Here is a 15,595-nt window from a genome sequence, read left to right as displayed (position 1 = left end):
ATCCACTTGCCATGCTTTTGACATGACACATAGGACAGAAATCACTTTCTTGTGTGGCTGCCTTTTCTGGAATGAGTATCTGATCTCATTTGTGTGATTACAGCAGTATTAGTCCACTCCATGAATTTTATGAGACTGGGATAGCTGAACAGCAGTTTCTCTTTGAACTTCAGAAGAGAAGGGACACCAGAGCATAACAGGCTTGTGAAACACATGCTGACCTTTTAATATGTTGACCCGTACTGCTATTAACAGCTATCAACAAATCATGAAGTGTGGATGGAGGGGAAAAGGCAGTGGGGGGAGGAGAAAACCAGCAGACTGACAAGGCATTATTCTCCACATAATGTCCACAAGCTTACAGATGTCTCAGGATCGTAACATTTTTAGCAGAAACGGTATACAAATACTTAGCTGTTTTTACTTAGAAGTAAAAGACAAGCATCTGAGTAACATTAAAAGTTCATAGTCTAAGCTTCTGACATCATAAGGCACATTAATTGTTGCAGTTTGTGACATCACTGAAGATCCTTTGTCCAGTTCGACTAACATTGACAGTTTAGAAGTCAGGTGAAACAAGCAACTTACTCTTTGTGCTTATTTTACAGGCTTTGCCAGATTTGATCGGATTAAAAAAAACCAAAACAAAACAGGGAAAATTGTCTTTGTATCTACATCCCAGTGCAGATCATTTTCAAACACATTCCATATCCTTCCTACTTCAGTTTGTGAAATCCCTCCTAAAAGATATAAACCAGGATATTCTTAGCACCCTAATTTCCCTTTCCTCTATGGATTATTTTGCCTACTCCAAAATACTGGGAAAGCTTCTCTAAATATGAATAATCCTTACTGTGATGGCTGAAGTCTGTTTCTCCGGCCGTGAGAGGAGGGTCTGACATCACAGCCTGGGAACCAGCTCAGCTCCTTTTCCCCAGAAGTGGCAGGACACATCTTAGCACAGTTGGCTTGTCTCTAAACTTCCCATCCTCCACACCTTCCTAGGATGGTGCCTGTTTTCTTCTAAGACTTGATGAGAGAGAGAAAGAAGACTAAAGGGCAAAGGTAACGAAGGGGTCAAGAAGAGACGGTTTCCCTCAGACGCTGCTAACAGACACTGAACAACAGTTTTGCACGACTTCAGAAACCCTTGCCTTCTGCTGGTGAGCTCTGTCCAAGCCTGGGTTCACCAAGGTTACAGGAAAAGAAAAGGTTGTACTTTTGTTGATCGACGCTGCTTAGCAACAAGTCATAAAAACTAACATTACTCTTGTCTTCCGCTGGTCGCAATTAGAAAACTACAAACAGGATCTTTGTATCATAGATTCAGTGCTGAGAGAAACCTTTAGCAGTGTGACTTTGCAATGCTACAAGCCGCACAGTTGACGAGAGTATCTTCTCATTACACATACATTACGCATCCCCAGCCATTGCAGTCTGCCACACTGCAGGTCAGCTCAGTCATCTGAAGTTATAATAGCCTTTAGGTTACAATAGGTTATAATCTTTAGGTTATAATAGGCACTTTCAATAGAAGAAACAAAACAAAAATACTGTTCATCCCTGATTAACTTTATGAATGGAGTAATTTTAAAAGGTGTATAACTAAATTAAAGCTTTTTTATGCTACTCTACCAGTGAAAGATCTAAACATAAGAGAAAATGAAGACACAGTAACTAACATACAGCAGGAACTCACTTTGCCATAGTATTTTAAGGAAAAATACAGGAATCTCATCATGCATTCTGAAAAGTGAAGGTTTTGACTTCTTTGTTAGAAGCGAACAATCACTTACTCAAACAACAAGGACTTTTCCTCACTTAAGGCACAAATACAAACAAAACCACCTAGTTCCAAAGGACAAGTGTCTGCATTAGACTAGTCCCCCACACAACACACAAATCCGAAAGACAGAAAAGGGAATTGAATTTATCTTTTTTGTAAATTTCACACAGCAAACACTGTGGATCACATCAGTTACTGTGGCTTGCCAGTGAATTGTCTCAGGTAACTCTTAAGATCGCATCGCACAGGAGAAAAAAAGAGAAAAACAGACATTCTTCTTGCTGTTTCATAACGTATCTTCTCCATAGACTACCATGAATGTCAGCTCCTCTTTTCCTTGTTTGTTCACCAGCTGAACCATACCTTGGTATGGCAGCAGGGAACAGAATACATCTATCATGCTTCTATTCTAACTATGTACTGTAATTGCTTACAAGTTTTTCATTTTGAAATGTTTATTCTCAATCCAAAAATTTTGTTAATGTTCTAACATGGGGTGGGTGGGTGATTTTTAAATAAACTGTAAGGAATAAGACCATGGAGTATCTGAACTAGTTTTTGGAAGAAGAACCCCATTGCTAGTCAACCTGTGCACTGTTGATTGTCCAAATCCTAAGTTCCAGGGCAACACACTGATGATTTTTCTTTAAATACATGTTTTATCAACTTCTGTTCAATCATTCTTCTAATGATATATGATTTAGAATAGTCCAGCAGGAACAGTTACAGAAGCACTAAGCTCTGTAAAAATATTTCTCATTTTAACTCATGGATAATGTTCCTTCTTGACTGTGCATCCAAGGGGGGAGCAACAGAGCACCCAGCAAGGAAAAGTGAACGGGAAATAAATATATTTACACCAGTACAGAGCAAGCCAATAACTGAATCTCAGCACATTACTTTAAGAAAGCTTTAGGAAGGGAACTGCATAAGGTTAAACACCCCCCCCCCCCCAATTTGTATTCTTTAGGCTTGCTAAATCCCCATCCCCCAAAATCTCAAGACCCACAAATAGACAGCCAACACACTGCAGATTTCACAAACAAACAAACAATACATGTGAGAAGATAAACATTGAACAAGCATGCATAACAGGAAGTAATGCATTTACAAAAGGCAAGGGCAGATTAGATATCAAGGAAAAGTCTTCTATTACTTAAAGCAGGACATTACAACAGAACAGTAGTCAAGAAGGGGTCACTGGGTCCCGTCACTGAAAACAGAGAAATTAGATATGAAAGGAATAAGTCACACCGAGAGCATGAACTTGCTAAGAGCATTTTTTCAACCTTAAGTAACGTGGCCGTAAATATACATGGGGCTCAGAGTAAAGACTACTGAACTGTAACCCTTATACTCTACTGACCTGTTTCAGAGTCCTGGGTAAATCACTTGATCACACCACACTTGTTTTTCCAGCTGTGAAACACGAGCAACATCTATTACACAGGGACCTGGGGAAAAGTTTCACACTTACATACAAATGCAAGACTTCATAGGACACGAGTTTGTGTATCTGAAGAGTTTGTTCCTTACCTCCCATATCAAGTTGTCTAACAGTTTATCGTACCTCTAGCTACAAATATAATCTTGCTATTATTTTCTTGTAAAGTATGAGAATACTGTTCTGCAGTAGCTGTAGTTTTAAATGTTAACATGAGAGCAACTTAACAACTCTAGAAACTAAGAATATGTCAACATCCTACACAACACATTTGTTTACTATCTTTTTTTTTCAGAAGCCTGTTTACTTGAATGACAATATTTTAATGCATTTTACCCCACTTAATCCCACAGAGTTAGAAATGATGAGCTGGAAACGCTCTTCCCTATCTTAGGAAATACTGAATTGTTCACTAAATTGTAGCCTACCAGCTAAAGCTATGCAGTCCTTCCGAAGACAATGCATTTCCCCAGCCTGTGAGGACATAAACAAAACTGCACAATTAATTGAACAGCAGTTGACTCCAAAACATGTCACAGCAAAATTTTACAAGCTATAAAACAAACAATTTGATTCTCACATGAGAGGCTCAGTTCATAGTTTGCATGGTACAGCTTTTCAATTTGGTAGGGGAATCACTGAAAAACAAAGCAGGGCCCCTTATCTATCATGCCATTTTTGAAGACCCTTTTCAGTGTAAGGGTATTTCTCTGCCTACTGAAGCGTGAGGCACAAATGAACATATAAAGGCCGCAAATCTAATTTTCATTTAATGCTCTACTTTAAGAGGAAAATGCAATCAAATGAAAAGTAGAACTTGCTTAAGCCATTGTATTGTCTTCTGCCAAGAGTTCGTTAGTAACTTAACCATACTTTAAAAGAAGCAACAAAATGAGAAAATAATGATGGCCTATGGCTCGAGCAAATCAAGAGATCTGCATCCAGAAAACAAATACTAAGAAGTGGTACAGCACATTCAGCTTGAGCAGCTGTCATTTAAACAAAGCTGCAGGTTCTATTTTACTTGCTTGACAGCTCACCTATAACTGACAAGGAAAACAGCAGTCCCTGACAAAAGAAGTAGTAATGACAATAATAAGGGTTTGATCTAACAGATAAGCACAAATGAGGTCACCTCAAAACCTGTCACCTGAAACAAATGGGCTATCAAAAAGTTGAGAACCCACTAGTTAAAATGCTGCTGCTCTCAGACTACTTAAATAGAAATAAAACTGCAAGTGCTACATTCTTTTCACAACTCAGCATGGTCGTAAGGAAGTCACTGTGCTTCTGCCACCCCCTACATTCCTTCAGCTACTTCTATGTAACTGACTGCAGCAATCCTCAATTACTCATTTGGAACGCAAAGTTTAAGAAATAGGAATAAGGGGGTCAGAGCGCTGAAGTTCTGGCACTTTATGTGGTGGAAACCACTAATACCAGCTATACCAGTGCAAAATTTCTTAACAAAGAAATGCCTCAGCTGCACAATGCTCTTAGTTAGTACTTCACTGCAAATATACATGGGGATCATTGGTTTTAACTACAAAGTACTTTTACTTTGCCTTGCAGTTTGCATTTTAATTTCTGGTCATACTTTGTATTTTTAGAGTAAAAATATATGGACAATTACACAGACACCATCTAACAATGGGAAAAATAACTGAAATGCTAGCATCAAGGACGGAGGTTTCTTCTGCATTAATTTGTGCCACTTTGAGAAACCCAAGGAAAAAAAATCCTCAGCATTTTCAACAATCACTCATCTTTTCTGATAGTTGACAAATTATACCTATGCAGGAAACAAAATTCTGAAGCACAGAGTTCTAACAGAAAAAAGTAACCTTAGTTGGGAATGCAATATAACAATGGAGAGGGGAGGGAGAGGGACAGGGGAGAAAAATTACTCCTGGGGGGGGGGAAAGAAGGAAGAAAGAAAGAGGATCTAAGTAAACCAATTCATTGCTACCCTGCAATTGTCTCAAAAATTCAGACTTGGGTTGCCAGAACTCAAGCGCTGTGTGAAAAACATACTTCTTAGGAAGCCAAACAGGTGAAATTGAGCTAAAATTAAAGACACCATACCTTTCATGTATGTGTCCAGAAAATCAAAACTACAAAAATCATCACTTCCAATATTGGGCTTTTTTCAAAGTCAATCCCTATAAGGAATAATAGACTCACAAAATCTCCTCTATTTTACTGGTTTTCTATTAGGTCTCCAAAAATCAGCGTTTTTCCACTTTACCCTTCATTTTCAGTAGGTACCAGATGAGCTCTGGTTTCTAGATCATGGCTTAGGAAAATGCTTCCTCCAGATTTGTTCTCAAAAAGAAAAAAAAAAAAAAAAAAAAGTACTTTTGGTTGTAAGCAGTCATGTCTGCTACAAGAGAGGGGAAAAAAAAAACCAAACCCAAACACAACTGGGCATTTTGTCTGAACCCCCCAAAAATTAAGTCAGATCAGAAAACCTCAGACCATTGTGACTAGAGATCAAATATTCTAGTATGAAGACATTTGTTGTTGAAGCATCATGGGTGACATTTGTTCTACCTGATGTCTGCATTTTAAAAAAGTCTAACTAAATTTTGCTTTTGTATTAAAACATCTATTTAGAAATTGGGATGGTTAAAATACCATTCTCCTAGTGTAGAGTGTATAATAACTAACTATAGCTTCCAAACAGGGACCAAACACCACTATATTCTATTTATATGCATACAATTTATTTAAAACTAAGACTGTGGTCAGTTGCTGCCAGGGGGCCCAATGTTCTTGCTGTCACTCAAGCTGAGGAAAGAAAAAGCAATCCATGCTGGCAACAGCTGATGCTATATTAGAATGGAAAGCTGCAGTGTCAACTGCTCTAAGATGGTCCCATAACTGCAATAAACTCTGCACTACCACAAACCTTCCTCTCCCACCCTCCCAAAATCAGTCATATTTTTACATGGGCATATATTTTTGATCAACAGATCTATGGCGTGTACAATTAGAAGACTTAGAAATGTACTTTTTTCCAATATAGTCTGTAGTAATCTGAGTGTTTGGATTTGTCATGATCTTCACATATACAGAACCCTACAGTATTTTTTTGGCAGAGTACTGGATAGGTATTCTGTTAATGTCCGTTGTAGCAAAACATTTGAATCCATACATAGAAAAAGTGTATTTAATGTTCATGTTTACATAAAGCACTTAACAAGAACAGAGTAGAATATAATGCTTAGAGACCATCTTTGAATGCTTTCAGTAGCAGGTCGGCTGCCAGTCCAGGAGACAAGACACCACTAAGAACTTTTTCTTCTAGAAGTGGAATCTTATCCTTGACTGCCAAGTGACTCCGGAAATGTTCCAACATATTTTCTTGGATGAGATTCCACATCCACACTTTCTGCTGTTTCCGTCGTTTGGCAATCAACTCACCACTTGTGAGCATGAGGTCACGAAATTCTGTCATTTTATCCCACATATCTGAGATACCTTCTCCAGTTTTGGCAGAGATGCGCATTACCTGTTGGATTCAGAAGAATTTTTAAAGCCAAGTAACTGCTGGGCTTGAGGGTTTAATTACTGCATCAGGTAGAATGCGTGAAAATTAAGAAATGCATAAGGCAAGCTTACTTCAATATACCCACTTCATGAAGCTCTACACAGTTTTATGCTGGGTTTTTGGTGTTTTGTTTGTTTTTTTTAAAGATCTCACAATCAAGATTCTACCAACTATAAGCAGACCCTGAGATCCACAGTATGTGGGATAAATAGGCATATCCAACTACTTGTATCATGACTGACAATCATTTTTAATGAGTCTTTTAGCTAAAAGGTACAGTGCTGCCATTTTACTTAAATGTAGCATTAATTACATATTCTGGTAGATACACTCTGGTAGCTACTCTTGCACTCATAATATTCCAGAAAGGAGGTATTTTACCACATCCAACACCCCTCTCCCCCCAAATCATAGTGAAGTACACAAACCTTTGGTCTCCAAACCTTTGAACGTTTGCGAAGCAGCTTCATAGCACTAACGTATTCAGCTTGTATTCTCCGTGCAGGCACAATTAAATCACCATCAGCTTTATTTATAGCAACTAGATCTGCCATCTCAATTATACCCCGTTTGATACCCTAAATGGAACATGGAGAGAAATCATGAATACCTAGAAGGACTGTGACATGCTGATTTATCACAAAAAGCAGGTCAAAATGTTTTGTTAGTTTCTGGGGGCTCTTACTATCTTTTTTGTGTGTGTATGTGCTAGTCAGGCAAGAGTAGTACCAACGGCCTCTGTCATTACTAGTTATTACTCTACTTTGATATAAGAACGCTAAATATGGGTATCAGTTTACATGATAACCTATTTCATGTGTAGAGACTTCAAGTTTATCCAAAACATGACCAAGTTTGCAAGCCTATTTATATTGATTTCTGTTTTCCTATAATACAAAGCCACTCCCCAAAATCATATGTAACTAGTAAATAGGCCAAAGTAAGTCAGAGAGTATCAGAATTTCACATCCTAATACTTTCAAAATCGGGAAGGGATATCAGATCCTAACTGGGCAATAAATTGATAAGACTCTGAAAAGACTTCAATAGTAGCAGCATAATTTACAAAACACTATTGATACAGACTCTCTGCACAGATACTGTATCTTCAATTTAAGTTTCTCTTCCTAGTCCTAGGTAATACTTAATAAGAGAAACTGAAAAATACCTGTAATTCATCTCCACCCGCAGGTGGTAGCAGTAATATAAACATATCAACCATATCAGCCACAGCAAATTCTGACTGTCCCACACCTACAAAATTAAATCCAGAGTTCACCACTTATTGCAAACTTTCAGTCACATTAATCACAGTAATTATGACAGATCCCAGTATTGCACCATGAACAAATCCCACTAACAAAGACAACAGGAAACACAACAGTTTTTACAAAACATACAAGACTAGAAAACTGACAGAACAGGCATTCATTTTCAACCAGTCACCACGCATGAAAGCATGAGCAAAATCAAGGATGAAAGTATGCAACTAGTAACACACCTTATTTAGGTATCACAACAGGATAATCAAAAGAAAACCCTAAACACATACCTACTGTTTCCACAAGAACAACATCGTAGCCTCCTCCTTCACACAGCAGAATGGCTTCATTTGTGGTCCTTGTTACACCTCCCAGCGTCCCTCTGGTGGGAGATGGTCTGATGTATGCATTCATGTCTCTTGACAACTCAGTCATCCGTGTTTTATCACCCAATAGAGAACCTTAAACGTTTAATGTTAAATTATTTCAAAAGTGCAGAACAACCAAACTTCCCCTCTCCCCACACCCAATAAATGAGTGAGAAAAGACTGATCTCTTGGATGAAGTCAGTCAGATAAGAATATCCCAGTAATAGCTGCTCAAGACTTTGCTGAGGACTAGGAAGTTACTGCCTGGTTCTTCTGCCTATCAGAAGCTGGAAAGGCCTGATAAGCAGACCTTACTGCTATCAAATACGAAGAATTTTTCTAGGTCAGAATGAATTTCACAATTTCTGAATGGCTTTTTGAGGCCTATACACAGCAGGCCACACAATTAAATCTTTGCTGTTTCTGTCCAAAGGGACAAATCTCTGCCTTATGATTCTGATATGTCTTGATAGTGGATTTTTTTGTTTTGTTTTTGAGAAAGCTGACATGCATCCCTGCCTTCCTTCTATTCATACAAACTTTAAATAGGATTTGGTGAGATCTACATGCATGATGTACATTCCAAAAAATGAGAGATGCTCAATTCTTTTAACTGGTGCAGTCTTGCTAGCATATTTTGCTATTCTATTGATGCATCTTAAATGTACGCATTCAAGAATATGGTCTTAGTTCTGGGTCATTGCAATGGTGAAGTTTTTTTTCTTTTTAAATAGTTACATATTGCAGCATCTTCTCTAACAGCGTAGAAGCTGGAAAAAGGAGTAATGTTCCCTGTCAGCTGCCCATTAGAAAAAGATCAAAATCAAGGTTCTGTTATTTATGTCAGAGACACCATTAATCAAGCATGGTCAGTCTATAATTTCCCTACAATTTTTGATTTGAGAGTGACAGATTACAGCCACACAACTTTGAAGAAGTTCAAATTTAGAAAAAAAAAAAAAAAAATCATGCTACAAGTCAGACAAATTGTCAATGATACTGCATCAGGGGACCTTGAAACCAGTGATCAGCATTACTGCTGTTGAAACTTAAGCAGCAATGAATGTCCCTCTACTCTTTCATTCACAGGGAAATAAAGAAATAACTAGAGAGAGAAAACCACAGCAACCTAAAGTTTCAGACAAAAAAGTTGTAAGGCAACATTCAAACACTGGAAAAGAGGAAACCTGACAAAATTAGGATGCTGATATGTATTTCCCAATTTCATATCACAAGAGGAAAAAATGAAAACATGATACAACATTTATTCTTAGCATTTTACTTTTATAGGCCCCAAATTTTCCTCCATTTGGCCCAAAAAGATACTCCTATAGTTGATAAGGTATTAGAAACCTGACTCAAACTTTAATTCACACTCACCACCACTTGTACTAGAGGAAGGGTCTACAGCCAACACAGACACTTTGTATCTTCTTTCTGTAAGCATTTTCCCAAAGCATTCTATGAAAGTTGATTTCCCAGCACCAGGAGGCCCAGACAATCCTAAATAATCATATTAAGAAAAAACCATTTTGTTAATCAAATAAATAACACATTACATGAATACCATCAGCATCTAAGTTGATAACAATTCACACTTTAACACATGTATCACAACAAAGGCAAATGAAAGCTATGCCACAACTGACACAGCCAACCAAGCAGTTGTAATTAATTTGAAATACACTACCTTGGTTCACTCAACACAGCAGCGCTCACTTCACCACCCCTCATCCTACCCACACCAACATAATATTGGGTTTATCCAGGCCTATCTCCTCCTCTCCAAATAAATGTATTTATACTTACTTATCCTTCAGAACTTTAAAAACGTCATGTCCTAAATCCAGATTTTTTCAGGTTTACTAACTATTTATAAAAGAAACACTCTAAAAGCAAAAGCCCCTACCTTGAAGAGCTGTTAGTTAAAAAATGAGGCGATTTACTTGCACATCAAAGCATGCAAACTAAGATTAGCACCACACATTTCTCACTCCCGTGCACAAGTTCTTGTTCTTACTACTTTTGTATCACACACGAGAGACAACAGCTGGGCATGACATACTTCAGTAGTCCATCTCTCTTCAAGGGAAAAATATTTTACAGTTTCCCAAGAGAAACAGGTTCAAGTCTCCTCAGCTGAAAAGCAGGCTGCTTTAAAGTAAGGCCATAAATCAGGAAAGTATATGGTTTTCCTTTGGCAGACTGAAGAAAGGATTCAGGAAGTATTCAAGAAAACACCTTCTTTGGGATAAAACCAGGTCTGCTTAACTACATCCTTCCCTATCGAGAACAGCTGTATCAATCTGCAAACTGCCTAACATTTCGGCTTATAATAGTTATTAAAAAAACCCCAAATAACAGCCCCCCCAAGAAGCAACAATAATTTCTAGAGCTTTTTCAAAAGTCTCTTCCAGCTCAAGCCATAACCCTACTGGACAACAGAAGTGATCCAGATTGGTTACAAACCACAAGAAACCAATGATCCAAGACTACCGACCACGATGCTTAAAGAACAATAGCGATAACGAAAGGTGAGGACTGTAATTCCGTCAAAGCAGCTACTGGACAGACATAAAAGGACTAACCCACTCTAAAGGCAAGTGGTTTTCCTTCATTTAACTTTTCTTGTTCCCTGTGGTAGGATAATACCTTCTGAAGGAGCACCTGGGCTATTTTCTTCTTCCTACTCTGAGTTGATTCTACAAGCGTAATAGCTTCTGCTAAACAGGCTCTATGACCCTGAATTAGTCCGCTGTAAAGTTTGTCTACCAGTCTTTGTTCTTTGTCAGAAAGTCCCTCTATCTGCTGGTCAGGGGCTGCTTGCTGGCACAGCTCTCTCCTCAAATGGTTTGATGAACATATCCATTTTGTACGATAAGGATGCACTGGTGTGAGAGATTCAATGCACGGGAAACCTGCTCTGGAAGTAAAGTGAAAGTTCGTGAGGCAAGTTCTTCTAGAGAAATAACAATGAGGGAACCTCAACACCAAAGAGGGAATCTTCATCTTGCTTGGAATTAAAAGTAGCAGAGATATCAGTTCACTTCCATTTGCAGACACCTTAAAGAGAAAGAAAAGCATTTTTACTTTTTTCAAAGTGCTTATAAGGACTCAAATAAAACCTATGTATGCAGGCAATCATCATCTTTTATTTTATCCATACCTACTGTTTAAAAAAAAAAAAAAAAGTTCCTGCTTCCCGTTAAAAGAACAGAAAAAAAGCAGCTAAGGAATCTTCCATAGGATAGCATGTCTTTATTATCATCCTAAACAAACAAGTATTTTATTTTTATAAATAACCAGATAAAAAAAAGCACCTTTAAATAAGACAGCCTCCAAGAGCATACACGGCACCCTAAAAAAACAGGAACAAACCAACCCTTATGCTTACTGAAATTGTTGTATATTCTACTTCCACCGCTGTAGGATTTTTTTAAAACTATTATTCAGAATGAGCTTTTTACACCTTATTTGCAGGAAGGGGGTGGGGGGGCGCAGTCAAGACACAAGAACATTTAGAAATAAACTCGAGGAGCAGAAACCTCCCAGAGGACCAACACAAAGCAGCAGCACCAGGCGCAGCCACCGCGCTCTCTGGGCCTGCTCTGACCCGCACCTCTAAAAGCCTCACGGATCCACCCGGGCCGCCCCTTGTTCACAAAAGCCGCTCTTGCAGCTGCTTTCCGAATCCTCCGGGGAGAGGCTCACCCCCCCCGCCCCCCCGGGACCCCGGAGAGCCCCAGCCCCGCACCCGCTCGATCTCTCCTCAGCCCGGCGGGTGGTGGTGGTGGTGGTGGTGGTGGGGAACGGCCTGCGCTCCCCGCCTCCCCGCTGCCCGGAAGTGACGCCCTCACGCTGAGCCGGAACCCACGTCCGGCCACGGGGCGCAGGGCCCACCCCGCCGCGCATGCGCCGCCAAGCAGCGCCCACCCCTACCCCGCAGGGGGTGGGGCCTGGGTGGAGGGCGAGGGCGTGGCCGTGGCCGGCGGCGTCCCGCAGAATCGCGGTCGGGCCGGGCGCGGGGGGGCGGGGTGGGGGGTGTGTGTCTCTGATCGAGTGCGGTCGATAGGCTCATGATACGCGCGCGATATGCTCATTTCTGGTCATTTCATGAGAACACCAGCTTCCGTGTTGATGCAATAACTGTTTGCTGGCCCTGGCCTTCCTTGCGAGGAAGGGCGCTGCAAACCCTCATTTCGCTCCTGGTCCAAAATCTCAAAAATGTCACTTTGAATGCGTGCACGACCACTCACTATTCCCCGATTTCGTTTCAGACAGCAGGAAGGGAGAAGAAAGGCTTAAACCCCCAAACGTGTTTATTAAATCGTATTCCTTTTCATTGTGCAAAGTTAAGCCTGATTTTTAAAATTTGCTTTCACGGACTGGGGTTTTTTTTTTTCAACTGTTACTATTTCTCCAGTCATCTTACCCTCCTTTTTCTGCACTGCTTCTTGCTAAAGTACATGCATTTATTTCCAATAAGCAGAAACTGGCACAATGCGTGGGCCGAGGCGCTACTAGTGCCGTACCATCACCCTAGCACTGTTCTAGAATGCATTATACTTGGTCCCGGTGCAACTGATAGACTGTGTAAAATAACAAAAGTTGTGCTCTTAACTGCCAAATGCACGATTTAATCTCATTTCTATTATTCTGGTCCACAAGATTATCATAGAGAGAGAACTGAACAATCTACTCTTCAGAGTTGATAAAACATGCAATTTCGTGTCCCCATCAGCATGTGATGAAATCACAGCAGAAAGAGACAAGAATTCCTGTTTCGAAATAGCCTTGGTGGTCTTTCTAATTAACCAGTTCTTTATTCATCAGAGTTAGCATGTATCACTACCATCTCTTCCTGAAGTTTTCTAAGGCTCTGTTTCAAGGGCTATGCTTAAACCCAGGTAGCACATACCTGCTATTATTTTAGTAACAGCGGCAACAACAAAAAAGCCAGTCACAGATGATTGATCCTGTGTTTTATTCCACTTTGTCTGCATTCGTCATGAATACTTTCATCATTGACCTTGTTGCAAGAACTAGATGAATGGGTACACAAAATTGCATGTTTTGTCAACGCTGAAAGGGAGAGTGGATTGTTCAGTTCTCTGTCTATGACAATCTTGTGGACCAGAATAATAGGAATGAGATTAAATTGTGCATTCAGCAGTAAAGAACAAAACTTCTGCTATTTTACACAGTTCATCAGTTGCACTGCCAATCTGATATGACCATGAACAAGCATGTATGTGTTTTGGAGTAGTCTTCCCGCAAGAACTGTTTTAAAGACCTTGCACACTGATGAGGTGTGGAAATCCAAATTGTTCAAGTCACCTCTTTCCCCCCCCCCTTTGCTCTCAACTCCCTTATTCAGCAAGATTGCTTTTCTTCAGTCAGAGACTATGGTCCCCACAGGTCAGATATGACAGGTAGGTTTCCTATTGCATTGTCAATTATATGCACCTCTTCTTTCAATATTCTGGAATACAGATTACACAGGGCTCCTAAAACTGTGTGCTCTTCTACCACCTCTGTGTTACTCTAACCTCATCCAAAATAGGCAAAATACTTCCTTAGAAGCTGGACCATATATAGAGTCTCCTTAATCTACATTCTGTCATACTATACAGTGCTCTTATGTTTCCCCTATTGTCTTTTAACATATGTGACCAAACATGTATTTTTTTGGTCTTTATTACACACAAATCAATGAATTTTGGTCAGACTCACTGTTTTTGTGCTTTCTGCTCGCCAACAACGGCAGTTCTCTTGGCTCATGTGTTCCTTTACCTGGTCATTATTAACACACTTAACATCCTAGCTGAGGTATTCAGGAGGGTAGTTCAGTCACTTTCCACATCAGCCTCGTTGTTTCTCTCTCTTTTCTTAAAAAAAATTTTTGGGGGGGGGCGGAGGTGGTGGTGGTGGGTTTTTTTTAATTCCAAATTTAAGTCATCTTCCTTTTTGTGTTCTCTCTGCTTCTTTTCCCCAGGGGTGTCAGAAGAATAAGAATGTGCATCCCATAGTTATTCCATCACAGTCTGCAAACTTGTCCAATACTTAAGGAAAATTATCTGTTCTAACCTCCTTGCTGCAAATCTAGCCCAGATGTTAAAGAAAACAGTACTGCTGGTTACTCATGAAATGGCAGTCTTCCTTCTGAGCCAATACTAATTAAATCAAACACCCTGTAAAGCGTTACAAAGTATTGTGCCATGGAATAAGGGTGTAGGGAGGCACAAATCTTCAGACAAAACATGCAACTGAATCCCAATCATTATCAAATAATAGAAAAAGAGCCTTCTGTAACTTCTCACAGCAGAAACTGTATTACCATTAGCATCTTTGCCAAATTCCACCATGCAAATTTACATTCCGTCTAACTGGCTTCCCCTTGCAGTTTTAGTTGGATTCGTTCGTTCTTCCTTTCTCTGGCAGCACTCCAATTTCCCTGGTCTGTTCACCCCCTCTTTAAGAAGTCCCGAATTAATCTTTGTGCACATTATTATCGCAACAATGATATTTAATATGTTCATAGACATAACTATAAGCAATGTGCTGCAAAGGCAAATACAAAACTAACAATCTCTATGATCTAAATGAAATTGCAACAGGACAAATAATTAATGAAATTAAACAAACAGCATCAGCTTGAAACTCACCAGCTTTTCCCTGAACATATAAAGATGTACTTGTCTTAGGAACTCTCTGTTGGACCCTCCCACTGTACATTAAAAGATCTGGCATGCCTACAGTCACTACTGGTTATGGTTACAGAATTATGAAATTCTCATCACATACAAGAAGAAATTATGATCTCTTAGAGATGAAATTTTATTTCATCAGTTCTTTCTCCCCCTGTGAGGATGGGAAGGGTGTTTAAAAAGGCTCTGCCATGCTCCCAAATCCCTTTCACCACTATGCTTTATTGCAAAATGAACTTCTCATTCAGGAATACAAATTCAGTGGCAATTTCTTCGCTGAGTACTCACATTGCACTTGCAGTGTAGCACCTGGTTGTCTTCACACTCTGTCTTCCTCTAATATTTCTCCATTCTGCATGTAGTAGTCCACCCTGCTCACTTGCAAATGCATGTTCTTGGCTACCATGATTGCAACTAGACTAGTGGTTTTATTGCTATTACAAGCATTCCAAGAAAAAAAACAGGATATACCTTA

General features: G+C 39.6%; 1 protein-coding gene across 9 annotated transcripts in view; it reads right to left on the bottom strand.

Moving 5' to 3' along the window:
• Window positions 1-15,595, bottom strand: part of MMAA (metabolism of cobalamin associated A) — a 50,733-nt gene that overhangs the window by 16,824 nt on the left and 18,314 nt on the right. For 3 of the 9 annotated variants that reach the window (XM_049815064.1, XM_049815065.1, XM_049815067.1), the window contains 6 exons: window positions 11,002-11,476; window positions 9,794-9,916; window positions 8,336-8,506; window positions 7,952-8,037; window positions 7,212-7,361; window positions 6,389-6,744 (listed from right to left, as the gene is read on the bottom strand). In XM_049815064.1, the coding sequence (XP_049671021.1) occupies window positions 6,457-6,744; window positions 7,212-7,361; window positions 7,952-8,037; window positions 8,336-8,506; window positions 9,794-9,916; window positions 11,002-11,422 (1,239 nt within the window). In that variant the 5' untranslated portion in view covers window positions 11,423-11,476 and the 3' untranslated portion in view covers window positions 6,389-6,456. The other 6 variants (XR_007507786.1, XR_007507787.1, XM_049815068.1 and 3 more) reach the window with 6 other exon arrangements.

This window comes from Accipiter gentilis, chromosome 12, assembly GCF_929443795.1.
Source record: "Accipiter gentilis chromosome 12, bAccGen1.1, whole genome shotgun sequence".
NCBI lineage: Eukaryota > Metazoa > Chordata > Aves > Accipitriformes > Accipitridae > Astur > Astur gentilis.
Note: the sequence above shows the minus strand (reverse complement) of the source record. Positions and strands in the feature narration are given on the sequence as shown.